Raw genomic sequence first — 13781 nt, 5'->3', positions numbered from 1 at the left:
CTACCTTCTAGCCTTTAACATCTCTCTCCTTTTAGTTTCCCTACATGGAATGATTCTCTTCTTAAAGACAATTGTTTTAGTTATACTGTCTTATTTTCAGAATCCTACAGTGGTTCTCAATTACTGTAAGTTTCAACTTAATATTCTTGCTCCAAAGCCAGAGTAAGAACATTAATTTGCTGCTTCTTTTACTTTATCTGGGCAGCTCTAAATAATTTCATTCTCAGCCAGCCAGGTGACTTGTTGGGTATAGTGGTAGGTCTGGAGTCAGGAACACTCATTTTCCTGAGTTCAAATCTGGCCTAGACACTGACAAGCTGTATGACCCTGGGTGAATTGCTTAACCTTATTTGCCTCAGTTTTATTGTCTGTAGAATGATCTAGAAAAATATCTTTGCCATGAAAATTCCAAATGGGGTCACAAAGAATTGGACACAACTGAACAACAACAAATTTTATTCTAGCTTCTGCTAGCATTTCTAACCACATACATTTCTTTAGCCTATTTGTTTAACAGGTAATTACTACTTCCTCTCAGGAAATGACTAATTTCTTTTCTGATACTGCTTAAAGCTTATTTACCAGTCTGTTTAAAGCTAGATAGCACTAAACTTCATTTACTCTAACATCTTCAGTATTCTCTGACTACATGTTATCTCTCTGGTTGTCTGATAGCTATGCTAGGATTTTATGAATGTATCATGAATTTTGTGTTCTACTTAAATTTGACTTATCTTTTCCTCTAGAATTTAAGCATCATGAAGGGCAGTGACTGTGTCTCTGGTCTCCTCATATTAATGTTGCCATTTATGGTGGTGGAATGATTACATTGCTCTTCAGCCAAATGCAGTCAGTACTTGGGCAATATGGTGCAAAATATTTATCTACAGGCAAACAGCTTAGCCTTACAAAAGCATGGGGCAGGATTTAACTTCTATCATTTGAGAAGCATCAAGAAAACATTATCTTCTCACTCTACAATTAGACAGTTATTCCTTCGAAGCAAACTTTTTTCTAGGCTTTTTTTAAAACTCCTGGAGGTCATTAAGAATGATTAGTACAAACTATGACTAATACAGAAATATGTTTTACTTGATTGCACATATATAACCTATATAAAATTGTTTATCATTTTAGGAAGAGAGAAGGGGGAGAGGGGAGGATTGCAACTCAGCATTTTGTAAAAATGAATCCTAAAAATTGTCTTTGCATGTAATTAAAAAATACTATTGAAAAAAGAATGACTAGTAACTTACTATGGATTATTTTAGCAAATTACTCCCACTATATCACTGGAATTTAGGACAAAAAGGGAGCCATTCAAAGGCAATGTGGAGAAACAGTGAAGAAAGGGAAGGTGGAAATTTTGGGAAGACAAATTACCTATTTCATAAGTCTGCCTTGTGTTGACCTTGGATATAGACTTCACTGATCTGTATACTTCAACAGGGCATAGTTATCAACATACCATGCCTGTATTATTTTCAACTATCCAGAAGTTGATAGCCCTAGCAAGGGAATGCATATGTCTTCTTTTGGAATCCAAAGGCAAAGATTTGGGATTCATGATGTGATCCTGGGCAAAGAACTTTATATGGCTAGAGTTTACCGATCTATGAAATAATAAGGTAAATACACAGACAGGGAAGATGACGGCTTAAATATTTTACATACATATATACACACACATAATACACACACATACACACACATATATGTAAACGTACCTCTTTCAGATGCTGAGGAAAAGAGTACCCACAGAAGAATGAACACTTTACTTTTCTGTAGAAGTACCACAGAATGCAGAAACAACCAAGTACCAAAATTAAAACCACTATCATGGATAAAATGAGCACAGTAACATAAGTTAAGTATGGATGTGACCCTATAGGAGAGAAAGACATAATTTCTGTCAAGAATTCAAATTTTTGCAAAGTTTATTTTCATAGTCATTAGCAAATATTTTCTGACACCAATTCTAGACACAGAAGAACTTGTGGCGAAACAGGGCAGCTGGCTTAAGAGTAAAAGTTAAGATGCATGCTTTTCTCACTTGTGTTTTTAAGGACTGGTTTCCAACATGTCTTTTGTATCCAAAAAATAAGAATGTCTCCCTATTTATAACTGTAACAATGAAATAATAGACTTGGAGTTAACTGATTTTCTTTGAAAGTGTCAACTCCAAGTTAATACTTGAGAATTCAATTTCAATTAATTATGGCACAGTGGATAGAGTGCTGGGGAATTCAAATCTGGTCTCAGATACTTACTAGCTGTGTGACCCTGGGCAAATCACTTAACCCTGTTTGCCTCAGTTCCTCATCAGTAAAATGAACTGGAAAAGGAAATGGCAAACCACTCTAATATCTCTGCAAAGAAAACCCATGTCATGAAGAGTTGGACATGACTGAAAAATGCCTGAACAAAATGTGCCAAGAAGAAAAGGAGACAGTTTCTGCCCTCAAGGAATTGACAGTCTGGGGTGGGTATGGGTGGAGGAGGATACAACACACAAAAGGAAACTTGAAGCCCAGGTGGGGAGAGGTAGGGCAGAGGGTGCCAGTGGGAGTGTATTTCTGGTGAAGTGAAAGCTGCTAATGGAGAATGGAGTTACCAGGAAAGTCATGAGTCCTCTATAAAGGAACACTTTTGGAGGAGTTTAGTGCTCCACACTCCAGTCCTTAAATCAGATGCAAGAACCCACTGAGTTGAAAAGAAGAAGGTCTTGAAGACAGAGGTAGAAAGTCAGTTCCCAAAGGAGGGTGGCAGTTTTAGGGATGGTAATCCTCATGATAGAGAGAAATGCTGGGGGTATGGATTCTAGAAAGGTACTGATCCTTGGAGCTGAAAGAAATGATTATTTCTCTCTTATATTAATAACCAATTCTTAAATTATGATAAAAGTTTTCCCTCATTTTTTTCCTCCTCCAGAAACCAGAAGCCTGTAGGTTGTTCAGTCTCTGAAGGACATTGTTGATGGATGAGATTGCCCAAATTCTGGGGTTTTTGGGGTACGTGCTTTTCAACCCTGTGTAGAAGATTCTACCCAACTAGAAAAACTTACAAAGGATTTAATCTAAGGTGAATTCCAGTCCATAGTGTTCTACTGAGGTTTAGGTGGTGGGGTAGATGCTTAGTCTAGACTGCCCCAGGCTGGGGGTGTTCTGGCTTGAAATAATCTCTTTTTGTCCATGAGCAACACAACCAAAGTCACATACCCCAGCCCCTCATTAGAATAGATCCACCTCTCATTATAATATCCATTCTTTTCATTAAATGTTAATCAATCAAGAGTTGATTGCCTCCTGTTGGGAACATCTACTCTTCTAAGGACATATAACAGTCAAGAAGCTGCCATGATTCCTCTTTTGGTTTAGGAGAGATAGCCAAATGCAATAATTAATAAAATGATTAATTACCCAGAAACTATGTCTTTTGAACCTTTTATACATCACCGAGCTCAGTATTGAGATATATACACCTAAGCAAACCTCATCAGGATTCTATAAAGAAAAAGACTTCCAGCTCTGAAGTCAGGAGGATCTGAGTTCAAATCCAGCCTCCAGACACTTGACCCTTAACTAGCTGTGTGATCTTGGGCAATTGCCCTGCCTTCCCTCCTCCTTAAAGACAAAAAAAAAAAAAGAATAAGACTTCCAGAGCCAATATTTAGGAGTTATACTTTAAACTTGATCCCAGTCTCTCCAGGGAACTTGAGTTTGTCCACTGTTTTTCTTTTTTTGGTGGGAGTGGGGTGGTGGAGGGATGATTTATAGCTATTCCTTTTGCTAAACTTTCTCAGTAAAGCCCTTTTCTATAAGCTAATAGTTCAGTCATATCCAGATATTTGTGAATGCTGAACCAACTGTCCATGGAGTTTTCTTGACAAAGATACTGGAGCAATTTGCCATTTCCTTCTCCAGTTTTATGCTTAAGTGACTTGCCCAAGGTCACATAACTAGTAAGTGTCTGAGATCAGATTTGAACTCTGGTCTTCCTGATTCCAGGACCAGTAGAATGATAATGGCAAAGACACCAGAAGGGAGCTCATGAATTGTAGAACCAGAAATTCCAACCTCTCAGGTTATCCATCAAACCCTAAGGGTAGCGAGAGAGTGTTCTCTGAAGATCCAAACCATCTCTGCAAGTGCAAGTTGCAAGTTGGGGGGAGTGAGCTCTGAGTGAGTGTTACAAAAGGGAATCTGAAATTGACTTTTCCATGGTGCTCTGCCAACCTCATAGATACCACTATCTTTCAGTGATTTCAAATCTTTCAGCCCATTCAAAAGTTCAGTGGTAGAAGTGGCAGTGATTCAGTCACTTTGGAGTCTCAAAACTGTGTTCTATCTTTCTATTTCATGCAACAAATATAATCTAAACTATAATGCCAGTATTTTTCTTTTTGACCAAAGAAAGATGAGGAGATAATAGTCTCAATGAAAAATGAGACAAAGGTTATATTTCAAAATTTTCTTGGAGAAAAAAACGAGCCAATTTATAATAAACTGATAAAATAATATGTGTCATTTTGCATTTTAAAACCTAAACCAAGCTGAGAGGAAACTGAGTCAAAGTAGGGGTCAAGTCCTTTTGCATTAAAGAAAACATGCAGAATTATTTATAGCTAGAGCATTAATCTGTTACATTCTGAGAAGATGTAATCCCCTCTCTTCTACATGTGGAGGCTACTGATGGGGCCCCCTTTGTTTTAAATGCAGGGTATACCTTGTACTACATTATTTAAAATGTATTTGCTTTTATTATTGGGAAACCAGAAATTTAGACAAAACAGACAAATGGCTTAGTTTATATCATAGCAATCTGAGAAGAAGGAAGAGAGAGAGCTAGAAAAAGCAGAGGTCAGGAATGGGTTTATTCATTTATCAATTCATTCACTTATCAGTTCTATGCAATGATGGTAATTTTCATTTTAACTAAGAACAGGAGAAAAGAAAGACCATTAACAGAAATTTAATGAAAAGGCCAAAGGGCTAAAATTCTGATTGGACAGAAAAAGAAAGTTTTACCTTATATGACTCTCTTCACATACTTTCTCTTCCTGCCAAATTGGACGATTTCTTCACATTTCATATGTCTTGCACCCTGTTTACGGACCTGACTGCCTTTTTTCTTTCTGTTTTCCATACCTGGACTATTTCTTACTGCTCCCATCTGTCCTTGCCCTCATTTTCCCCTCCCCACTTCCCTTTACTCTTCCCACCCCTGTGGCAATCTCTGCCCATTAAAATCCTATCTATCTTCAAAGGTTAGCTTAAATGCATCCTTTCCTCATAGCAAATTTTAACAAGCTGGAAATACTTTGTTGGTTTATTCAGGACATGATGATTGCTCTGCTTACAATGGGTGTCATGTGATTTAGGACTGGAACTGAAGAAATTATTGGGCAAGAAAAAGAAACTCTGAATGTTCCACCCTCTGTTGGTGCTCCTGTACCTCGAGCTGAAATGTTGCAAGTAGAAATATGGCTGATCTCCTGGACTTGTTTCCAGTAACTCATTTTCCTGCAAAACTCTGAAACTCAACTCTGAAATTCCCACTCCCTCAGTACCTCCTGGTTCCTCCCTCCCTCCCTCTGATGGGCAAAGTTGGAGAGATGGACATGGGAGAGTTTCTTCCAGAGTCTACATTTAAGGAGGGAGCCTAGGGCAGCTATCTCTATTTCCCACCTGGCTGCATATCTTTATCATTCTCTTGCACCCATATCTCATCATGTCCATCCATGCCTGTATAACCCTTCTCCCCTGCTTTTCAGCTACTCTTTATGTGTTGCCTTCCCCCATTAGATTGTGAGCTCCTTGAGGGCAGGTACTGTCATTTCCTTTATTTGTATTCCCGGCATTTAGTACTGTGTGTGAAACATGATAATCACACACACACACACACACACACATATATATGGATAGACTCATTTATTGATTGAAAGTGGAAGAAATAGTCTAGTTGCTTGTTTCTCTTTAGTTCCTGGGATCTTTGTGATGGGACAAGAGGGAATCTAGAAGAGCACTGAGAAACAAGTTTGGGGAAAGGGATATCAGAAGACAGAACTCTGGGAGACAGCCCTTGAGCTTAGGAACACTTGAAGGGATGTTCTTGAGGGGGTACTTTAAATACCAGCCAATTTTCCAGAACCAACCACAAAGGATGTTCTGCACATAGCTCTCCAGAGAGATCCCGAGGCTGATGTTTGTGTTGGTTGTCTCCATCTCAGCCGACAACCAGAGGATATTTGACCTGTACAGTCAGGTCTGCTATAATGCTTGTTTAAAAAAATGCAAATCTATCTAAACACAATTTATATAGTAGGGAATAAATATGAGTACAACTCAAAATTTTCATTTGCTCATGTTCAGTTTTGTCTGGGAGAAATAGTGAGACTGCAGAAAATGTCACTGCTTCGCCTTAACTCATAAGCTTCAATTCTTCTGATACACAAACAAACCAGGTCTTTTTCAAGGCATAGTATGATATTTATTGTATGTCTTCTGGTAGATAGATGAGAACTGGTCTGTACCTATGCTGTCTACCCACAAACCCACCATCTTCTGCCATGGTCACCCCCTCCCAGAGTTGTGGTCCACTGAGGTCACCCTATTAACTGTAGCTATCTACTTTGCCAGCCCAAACCCTTGAGAATTGGGGCCATAGGCCAAGGAACAGCCCCTAGGCTACAGATATTATCAATATTTATTATAGTATTTATTTGTTTAGCATGTATAAAATTGTGCTGTTTTTTTTATTAGGTTCCTTTCCCCTTATAAAAATATATCAGTGCTGAAGCTTTTGAATGTTGTGCTCCTAAACCTTTCCTCATAAGACCTTTGATTTTTATTGAACAATTTTGCATAGTATAGTGATTTTTAGGAATGTGTATGTCGAATGACAGTGGAACTGACAGTATTTTGAATTGTATCACATGTTCATAGTACTGGACATGAGATTTGGATATTGACATTGTGCTAAACAATTCCTTAAACACCACTGACATTTATGGCAATTAGTGCCCCTGGCTGTACAGATCATGAGAGATTGTAGTGGGAAGGAATTGGGTCAGGCCACAGTGAAGGTCAGATAAAAAAACAACTCACCTCAGGGAGACCTCATGGGACACCAGTGACACCCATGTCAAGCAGCAATCTAACACAGAGAAGTCCCCCTTAGGAGTACATAATGATGACACTACTTCTTCCTTGGCAGCTCCTCATACCAGCAGAATGCAAGTGGGCTGCTTTTTCCAGCATGTCTCCATGGGAAAGAAAGCTGGCCAAAGCTTCAGTCTCTCTCCATTTCCTATGTAACAGCCATTATGTAAGCTGAGAGAAAAGCTGATCTTCCAAATTCATGTTGGAGAGTTTTTTAGTGGAGGAAAGAACAGATGGATTCTTGCCCACATGAGAGAGCAGCCTGGATGGGTAAGGATCTAGACAGCTGATGATACAAAAAATTACTGAAGGAACTAGGGGTGTGCAAATATAGAAGAGTTGGAGGAGGTAAGACAGCTATCTTTAAATACATGAAGGACTGCCAAATGGAAAATTTAAATGTACTCACTCTAGCTTCAGTGGTGTAATAGTAATAGAATTTAAAGATCCTCCTATATTGGCTTGGTTTTCTGGTTGAGTGCTGAAACCCAGAGCTTGTGAATCCCACTTGTGGGATGGACTTGTTGACGTGGAAAGAGAGGGCTGAACTGGGAGGAGCAGGTGCCGTGGATTTAAAGAAGGCCCAAGCAGAGAGAGAAGCAGAAGAACATTTGGGAGCAGCATCATGGAGGCAGAGAGAGAGAGGATTGCTGAGGGCCAGTTGGAGCTGCCCAGGACTTGAGAGCTGCCACCTGGAGCTGCCAAGGACTGAGGAGACATGGCCGTGATGCCTGTATTTTGTCTGTCTGTTTTGATATTGTTTTGCCAGATTTGTCTGCTGGTGAAGGACAGTGCTGTTTTTGCATAGGTCCTGGAACCTTGCTATTGTTTCAGAAGCCCTGAAAAAGGATTTTCTTGTTGTATGTTTACAGAAATCCTGGAAGAGGGCCTTGCTGATATTTTCAGGGGTCCTGAGACAGTTCTGCAGGCAGAGAGTGAATTGATGAGGACACTGGCAATGTATATTGTGGCTTTGTTAAGCTTTGTCTCCCCAGGAACAGAGATTGTCGAGAACTTGCCTTGGGTCAAGATGAAGAAAAGACCTGTCTGTGTATTAAATGCTGTGATGGTATCTTAACTTTGCTGTAGTTCGGGGGTAGATGGCCTTTGTGCTCTCCAGTGCCCCTTTTGAGAAGGTGCTTGGTGTTAAATGATGATAATTGTAATTCAGTTGTGATCCAGGGGAAAGAAATTTGACTTTTTTTGTGCTCTGTGAATGACCAAATGAATATACTTTGTCTATGATTGGAAACTAATCTTTTTTTTGTCTTAATTTGTTTACTTTTAGTTTACAAGATTCATTACCACAATTCCTTGAGTTTCAAATTTTCTCTCCCTCCCCTCCTCCTCCCATGGCGGCATACAATCAAGTATAATATCTGCAAATACTTTCACATTAGGCATTAGACAGGTGTGAAAGAGGAAACAAAACCAAACGAGAAAAAGAAAAAGAGTAGGTAGTTTGCTTCAATCTGGGTTCAAACTCAGTTCTTTCTCTGAATGTGGACATCTCTCTCCATCATGAGTCTTTTGGGGTTGACTTATGTTTGATGGATTGCTGAGAAGAGTCCAGTTTATCAAAGTTGGTCATCAGGCATACGTTGTGTCTGTAATTGTGTACAAATTCCTCCTGACTCTACTCTTCTCACTCAGCATCAGTTCGTATAAGCCTCTCCAGGTAAATATGAAGTCCATCTGCTCCTCATTTCTTATAGCACAATAGAATTCCATAACATGCACATACCACAACTTGTTCAGCCATTCCCCAATTGATGGGCACCCCCTTAATTTCCAATTCTTTGCCACCACAAAAAGAGCTGCTATAAATATTTTTGTACATATGGGTCTTTTCCCCACTTCTATGATCTCTTTGGGATACAACCCAAGAAATGGTATTGCTGTGTCAAAGGGTATGAAATTATTTATAACCCTTTGGGCATTCACAACTCCATCAGCAATGCATTAGTGTTCCAATTTGTCCACATCCTCTCCAGCATTTGTCATTTTCCTGTTTTGTCATCTTAGCCAATCTGACTGGTGAGATGTGGTACCTCAGAGTTGTTTTGATTTGCATTTCTCTAACCAATAGTGATTTAGAGCATTTTTTTCATATGCTTATAAATATCTTTAATTTCTTTCTCCGAAAACTGCCTGTTCATATCCTTTGACCATTTATCAACTGGGGAATGATTTGTATTCTTATAGATTTGACTCAGTTCTCTGTATATTTTAGAAGTGAGTCCTTTATCAGTGACATAGGTTGTAAAAATTCTTTCCCAATTTTCCACTTTCCTTCTAATCCTGGTTACATTGGCTTGGTTTGTACAGAAGCTTTTCAATTGAATGTAATCAAAGTTACCATTTTGAATTTTATAATGCTCTCTAATTCTTGTTTGGTCATAAAGTCTTCCCCTCTCCACAAATTTGACAGGTAAACTATTCCTTGCTTTCCCTGATTGCTTACATTATCAGCCTTTAAACCTATATCATGCACCCATTTAGACTTGATTTTGGTATATGGTGTTAGATAATGGTCTATGCCCAGTTTCTGCCATACTACATTCCAGTTTTCCCAGCAGTTTTTGTAAAATAGTGGGTTTGTATCCTCAAAACTAGGGTCTTTGGGTTTATCAAACAGTAGATTACTATAGTTATTGACTGTTGAGTCTCATGTACCCAATCTATTCCATTGATCCACTACTGTGTTCCTTGGCCAGTATCAAGTAGTTTTGAGGACTGATGCTTTATAGTACAGATAGAAATCTGGTATAGTTAGCCCACCATCCTTTGCATTTCTTTTCATTAATTCCCTTGATATTCTGGAACTTTTGTTCTTCCAAATGAATTTTCTTACTATTTTTTCTAGCTCTATAAGGTAGTTTTTTGGTAAACTGATTAGTATTGCACTAAATATGTAATTTAATTTGGGTAAAATTGTCATTTTTATTATATTAGCTTGACCCAGCCATGAGCAATTGATGTCTTTCCAATTAGATATGGCTTTATTTGTGTGAAAATTGTTTTGTAGTTGTGTTCATATAGGTCTTGTGTTTGTTTTGGCAGGTAGATGCCCAAATATTTTATAATGTCTACAGTAACTTTAAATGGCATTTCTCTTTCTATCTCTTGCTGTTGAATTTCATTAGAAATATACAGGAATGCTGAGGATTTATGTGGATTTATTTTATATCCTGCAACCTTGCCAAATTTATTTATTGTCTCAAGTAGTTTTTTACTTGATTCTCTAGGATTCTCTAAGTATATCATCATATCATCTGCAAAATGTGATAATTTGGTCTCTTCTTTGCCTAATTTGATTCCTTTGATTTCTTTTTCTTCTCTAACATTTCTAATAATGCTACTGCTAACATTTCTAGTACCAGATTGAATAAGAGGGGTGACAGTGGACATCCTTGTTTCACTCTTGATCTTATTGGAAATGCTTCTAGCTTCTCCCCATTACATATAATACTTGCTGATGGTTTTAAATAGATGCTACCTATTATTTTAAGTAAAGCTCCATTTATTCCTATACTATCTAGTGTTTTTAATAGGAATGGATGTTGTATTTTGTCAAAAGCCTTTTCGGCATCTATTGAGATAATCATGTGGTTTTTGCTAGTTTTATTGCTGATATGATCAATTATACTGATGGTTTTCCTAATATTATACCATCCTTGCATTCCTGGAATAAATCCTACCTGATCAAAGTATATTATTCTTGTGATAAGTTGCTGTAGTCTTTTTGCTAATATTTTATTTAAAATTTTTGCATCTATATTCATGAGGGAAATTGGCCTATAATTTTCTTTCTCTGTTTTATCTATTCCTGATTTAGGTATCAGTACCATATTTATGTCATAAAAAGGATTTGGTAGGACTCCTTCACTAATTTTCCCAAATAGTTTGTAGAGTATTGGAACCAACTGTTCTTTAAATGTTTGATAAAATGTATAGTAAATCCACCTGGCCCTGGAGATTTTTTCCTAGGGAGTTCACTGATGGCTTGTTTGATTTCTTTTTCTGAGATGGGGTTATTTAAGAAATTTACTTTCTCTTCAGTTAATCTGGGCAACTTATATTTTTGTAAATATTTATCCATTTCCCTAAGATTATCAAATTTATGTGCATACAACTGGGCAAAATAATTCCTAATTATTGTCTTAATTTCCTCTTCATTGGTGGTAGGTTCGTCCTTTTCATTTTTGATACTCATAATTTGGTTTTCTTCTTTCTTTTATTTTTTTATCATATTGACTAAGTGTCTATCAATTTTATCGTTTTTTTCTTCATAAAACCAGCTCTTAGTTTTAATTATTAATTCAATAGTTTTCTTAATTTCAATTTTATTAATCTGTCCTTTGGTTTTCAATATTTCTAATTTAGTATTTAATTGGGGATTTTCAATTTTTTTTTTCCTAGCACTTTCAATTACATGCCCAATTCATTGACCTCCCTTTTCTCCAATTTATTCATGTATGCACTCAGGGATATAAAACTTCCCCTAAGGACTTCCTTTGCTGCATCTCACAAATTTTTGTATGTTGTTTCATTGTTGCCATTCTCTTGATTACTGATTGTTTCTATGATTTCTTGTTTGACCCACTCATTCTTTAGGATTAAATTGTTTAGTTTCCAATTAGTTTTTAGTCTGTCTTTTCATGGCCCTTTATTCCACATGATTTTTATTGCACCATGATCTGAGAATGATGCATTTATTATTTCTGCCTTTCTGCACTGAATTGCGAGGTTTTTGTGTCCTAGTGTATGCTCGATTTTTGTGTATGTGCCATGTACCACTGAGGAGAAGGTATATTCCTTTTTATCTCCATTCAGTTTTCTCCAGAGATCTATCATACCTACCCTCTCTAAAATTCTATTCACCTCCTTAACTTCTTTCCTGTTTATTCTGAGGTTAGATAAATCCAACCTCAATTCAATTTCAGAGAGGGGGAGATTAAGGTCCCCCACTAGTATAGTTTTGCTATCCATTTCTTTCTCTAATTTTTTTTTAAAGCAATTGGGGTTAAGTAACTTGCTCAAGGTTACACTGCCAGTTATTTTGTGTGGGTGCTAAGTATCTGAGACTGGAACTGATCCTGGGTCTCCCAACTTGGGCTGGCGCTCTTACTGTGCCACTTGGCTGCCCCCCTCTAATTTTTTAAATTAAATTTTATGTTTATCTTTTAGTTTACATCATTCATTTCCACAAGATTTTGAGTTACAAATTTTCTTCCCATTTTTCCCCTACCCACCACCCCAAAACAGCGATTCCACTGAATATCCCCTCCCGCAATGTGCTCTTCCCCAAATATTCCTCCATCCCCTCTCCAACTTTCCATAGGGCACAGTGGATCTCTTTGCCCCAGTGCCTGTATATCTTATATCCCAGTTACATGTAAAATAATAATAATAATAATATACTTTTTAAACATTTGATTTCAAAACCTTGAATTCCAGATTCTTTCCCTTCTTCCCTTGTTACCCATCCTTACTGGAAAGATAAGCAATTCAATATAGGTTGTACATGTGTAGCTATGCAAAACATTTCCATAGTGGATATATTGTGAAAGACTGACTATATTTCCCTCCATTCTATCCCACCCCCCACTTGTTCTATTCTCTGCTTTGATCCTGTCCCTTTTCAAAAGTGGGTGCTTCCAAATTCCCTCCCCCCCAGCTTGCTCTCCCTTCCTTCATCCCCCCTGTCATCCCCTTTCCCCCTACTTTCCTGTAGGATGAGATACTCTATTTAGTGTGTATGTCATTCTCTCCCTAAGCCAAGTTCAATGAGAGTAAGGTTGACCCATTCCCTTATGTCTTCCTGTTCTTCCCCTCCATTTTAACAGTTTTCCCTTGCCTCTTCTCTATGAGAGAATTTACCCCATTCTCTCTCTCCCCATCTCCTCTCATTATATTCTTCTCTCACCTCTTAATTTCACCTTTTAATCATCCCTTCCTATTCAATTGTTCCTGTGTCCTCTATGTATACCTGTACACACACACACACACATATATATATACATATATATACACACATTCATATATTTATTCATATGCCCATATACCCTCCTATATAGACATATACATATACATATATATATATATATATGTACACACACATTTCTATTCCATTCAACTATTCTCATACTGAGAAAAGTTTCATAAGTTACAATTATCATTTTTCCATGTAAGAATGTAAATAGTTCAACTTTGATAAATTATTTATGATTTCTTTTTCCTGTTTACCTTCTTATTTTTCTCTTGCTTCTTGTATCTGAATGTCGAGTTTTCTATTCAACTCTGTTTTTTTCATCATGAATTCTTGAAAGTTCTCTATTCCATTGAATGCCCATATTTTCCCCTGAAACATGATACACAGTTTTGCTGGGTAGGTGATTCTTGGTTTTAATCCCAGCTCCTTTGACCTCCAGAATATCATATTTCAAATCCTTCAAACCCTCAGTGTAGTAGTTGCCAGATCCTGTGTTATCCTGATTGTGTTTCCACAATATTAGGATTGTTTCTTCCTGGCTGCTTGTAATATTTTCTCTTTGATCTGGGAATTCCAGAACCTGGCTATAATATTCCTAGGAGTTTTCTTTTTGGGATCCTTTTTAG

The 13781-nt window shown here is 37.5% G+C and overlaps 1 protein-coding gene across 4 annotated transcripts in view; it reads right to left on the bottom strand.

Annotated features, from left to right (window-relative positions):
- Positions 1 to 13781, bottom strand: part of IL10RB (interleukin 10 receptor subunit beta) — a 147942-nt gene that overhangs the window by 11734 nt on the left and 122427 nt on the right. For 2 of the 4 annotated variants that reach the window (XM_069074922.1, XM_069074919.1), the window contains one exon: positions 1728 to 1885. The exons of the other annotated variants lie outside the window; for them this stretch is intronic. In XM_069074922.1, the coding sequence (XP_068931023.1) occupies positions 1728 to 1885 (158 nt within the window). The remainder of the gene's footprint in view (positions 1 to 1727; positions 1886 to 13781) is intronic. 4 annotated transcript variants of the gene reach the window in all.

Source organism: Petaurus breviceps, unplaced genomic scaffold (assembly GCF_028583685.1).
Source record: "Petaurus breviceps papuanus isolate PSGF00001 unplaced genomic scaffold, PetGlider_PUasm1.0 90897, whole genome shotgun sequence".
NCBI classification, from domain to species: Eukaryota; Metazoa; Chordata; class Mammalia; order Diprotodontia; family Petauridae; genus Petaurus; species Petaurus breviceps.
Note: the sequence above shows the minus strand (reverse complement) of the source record. Positions and strands in the feature narration are given on the sequence as shown.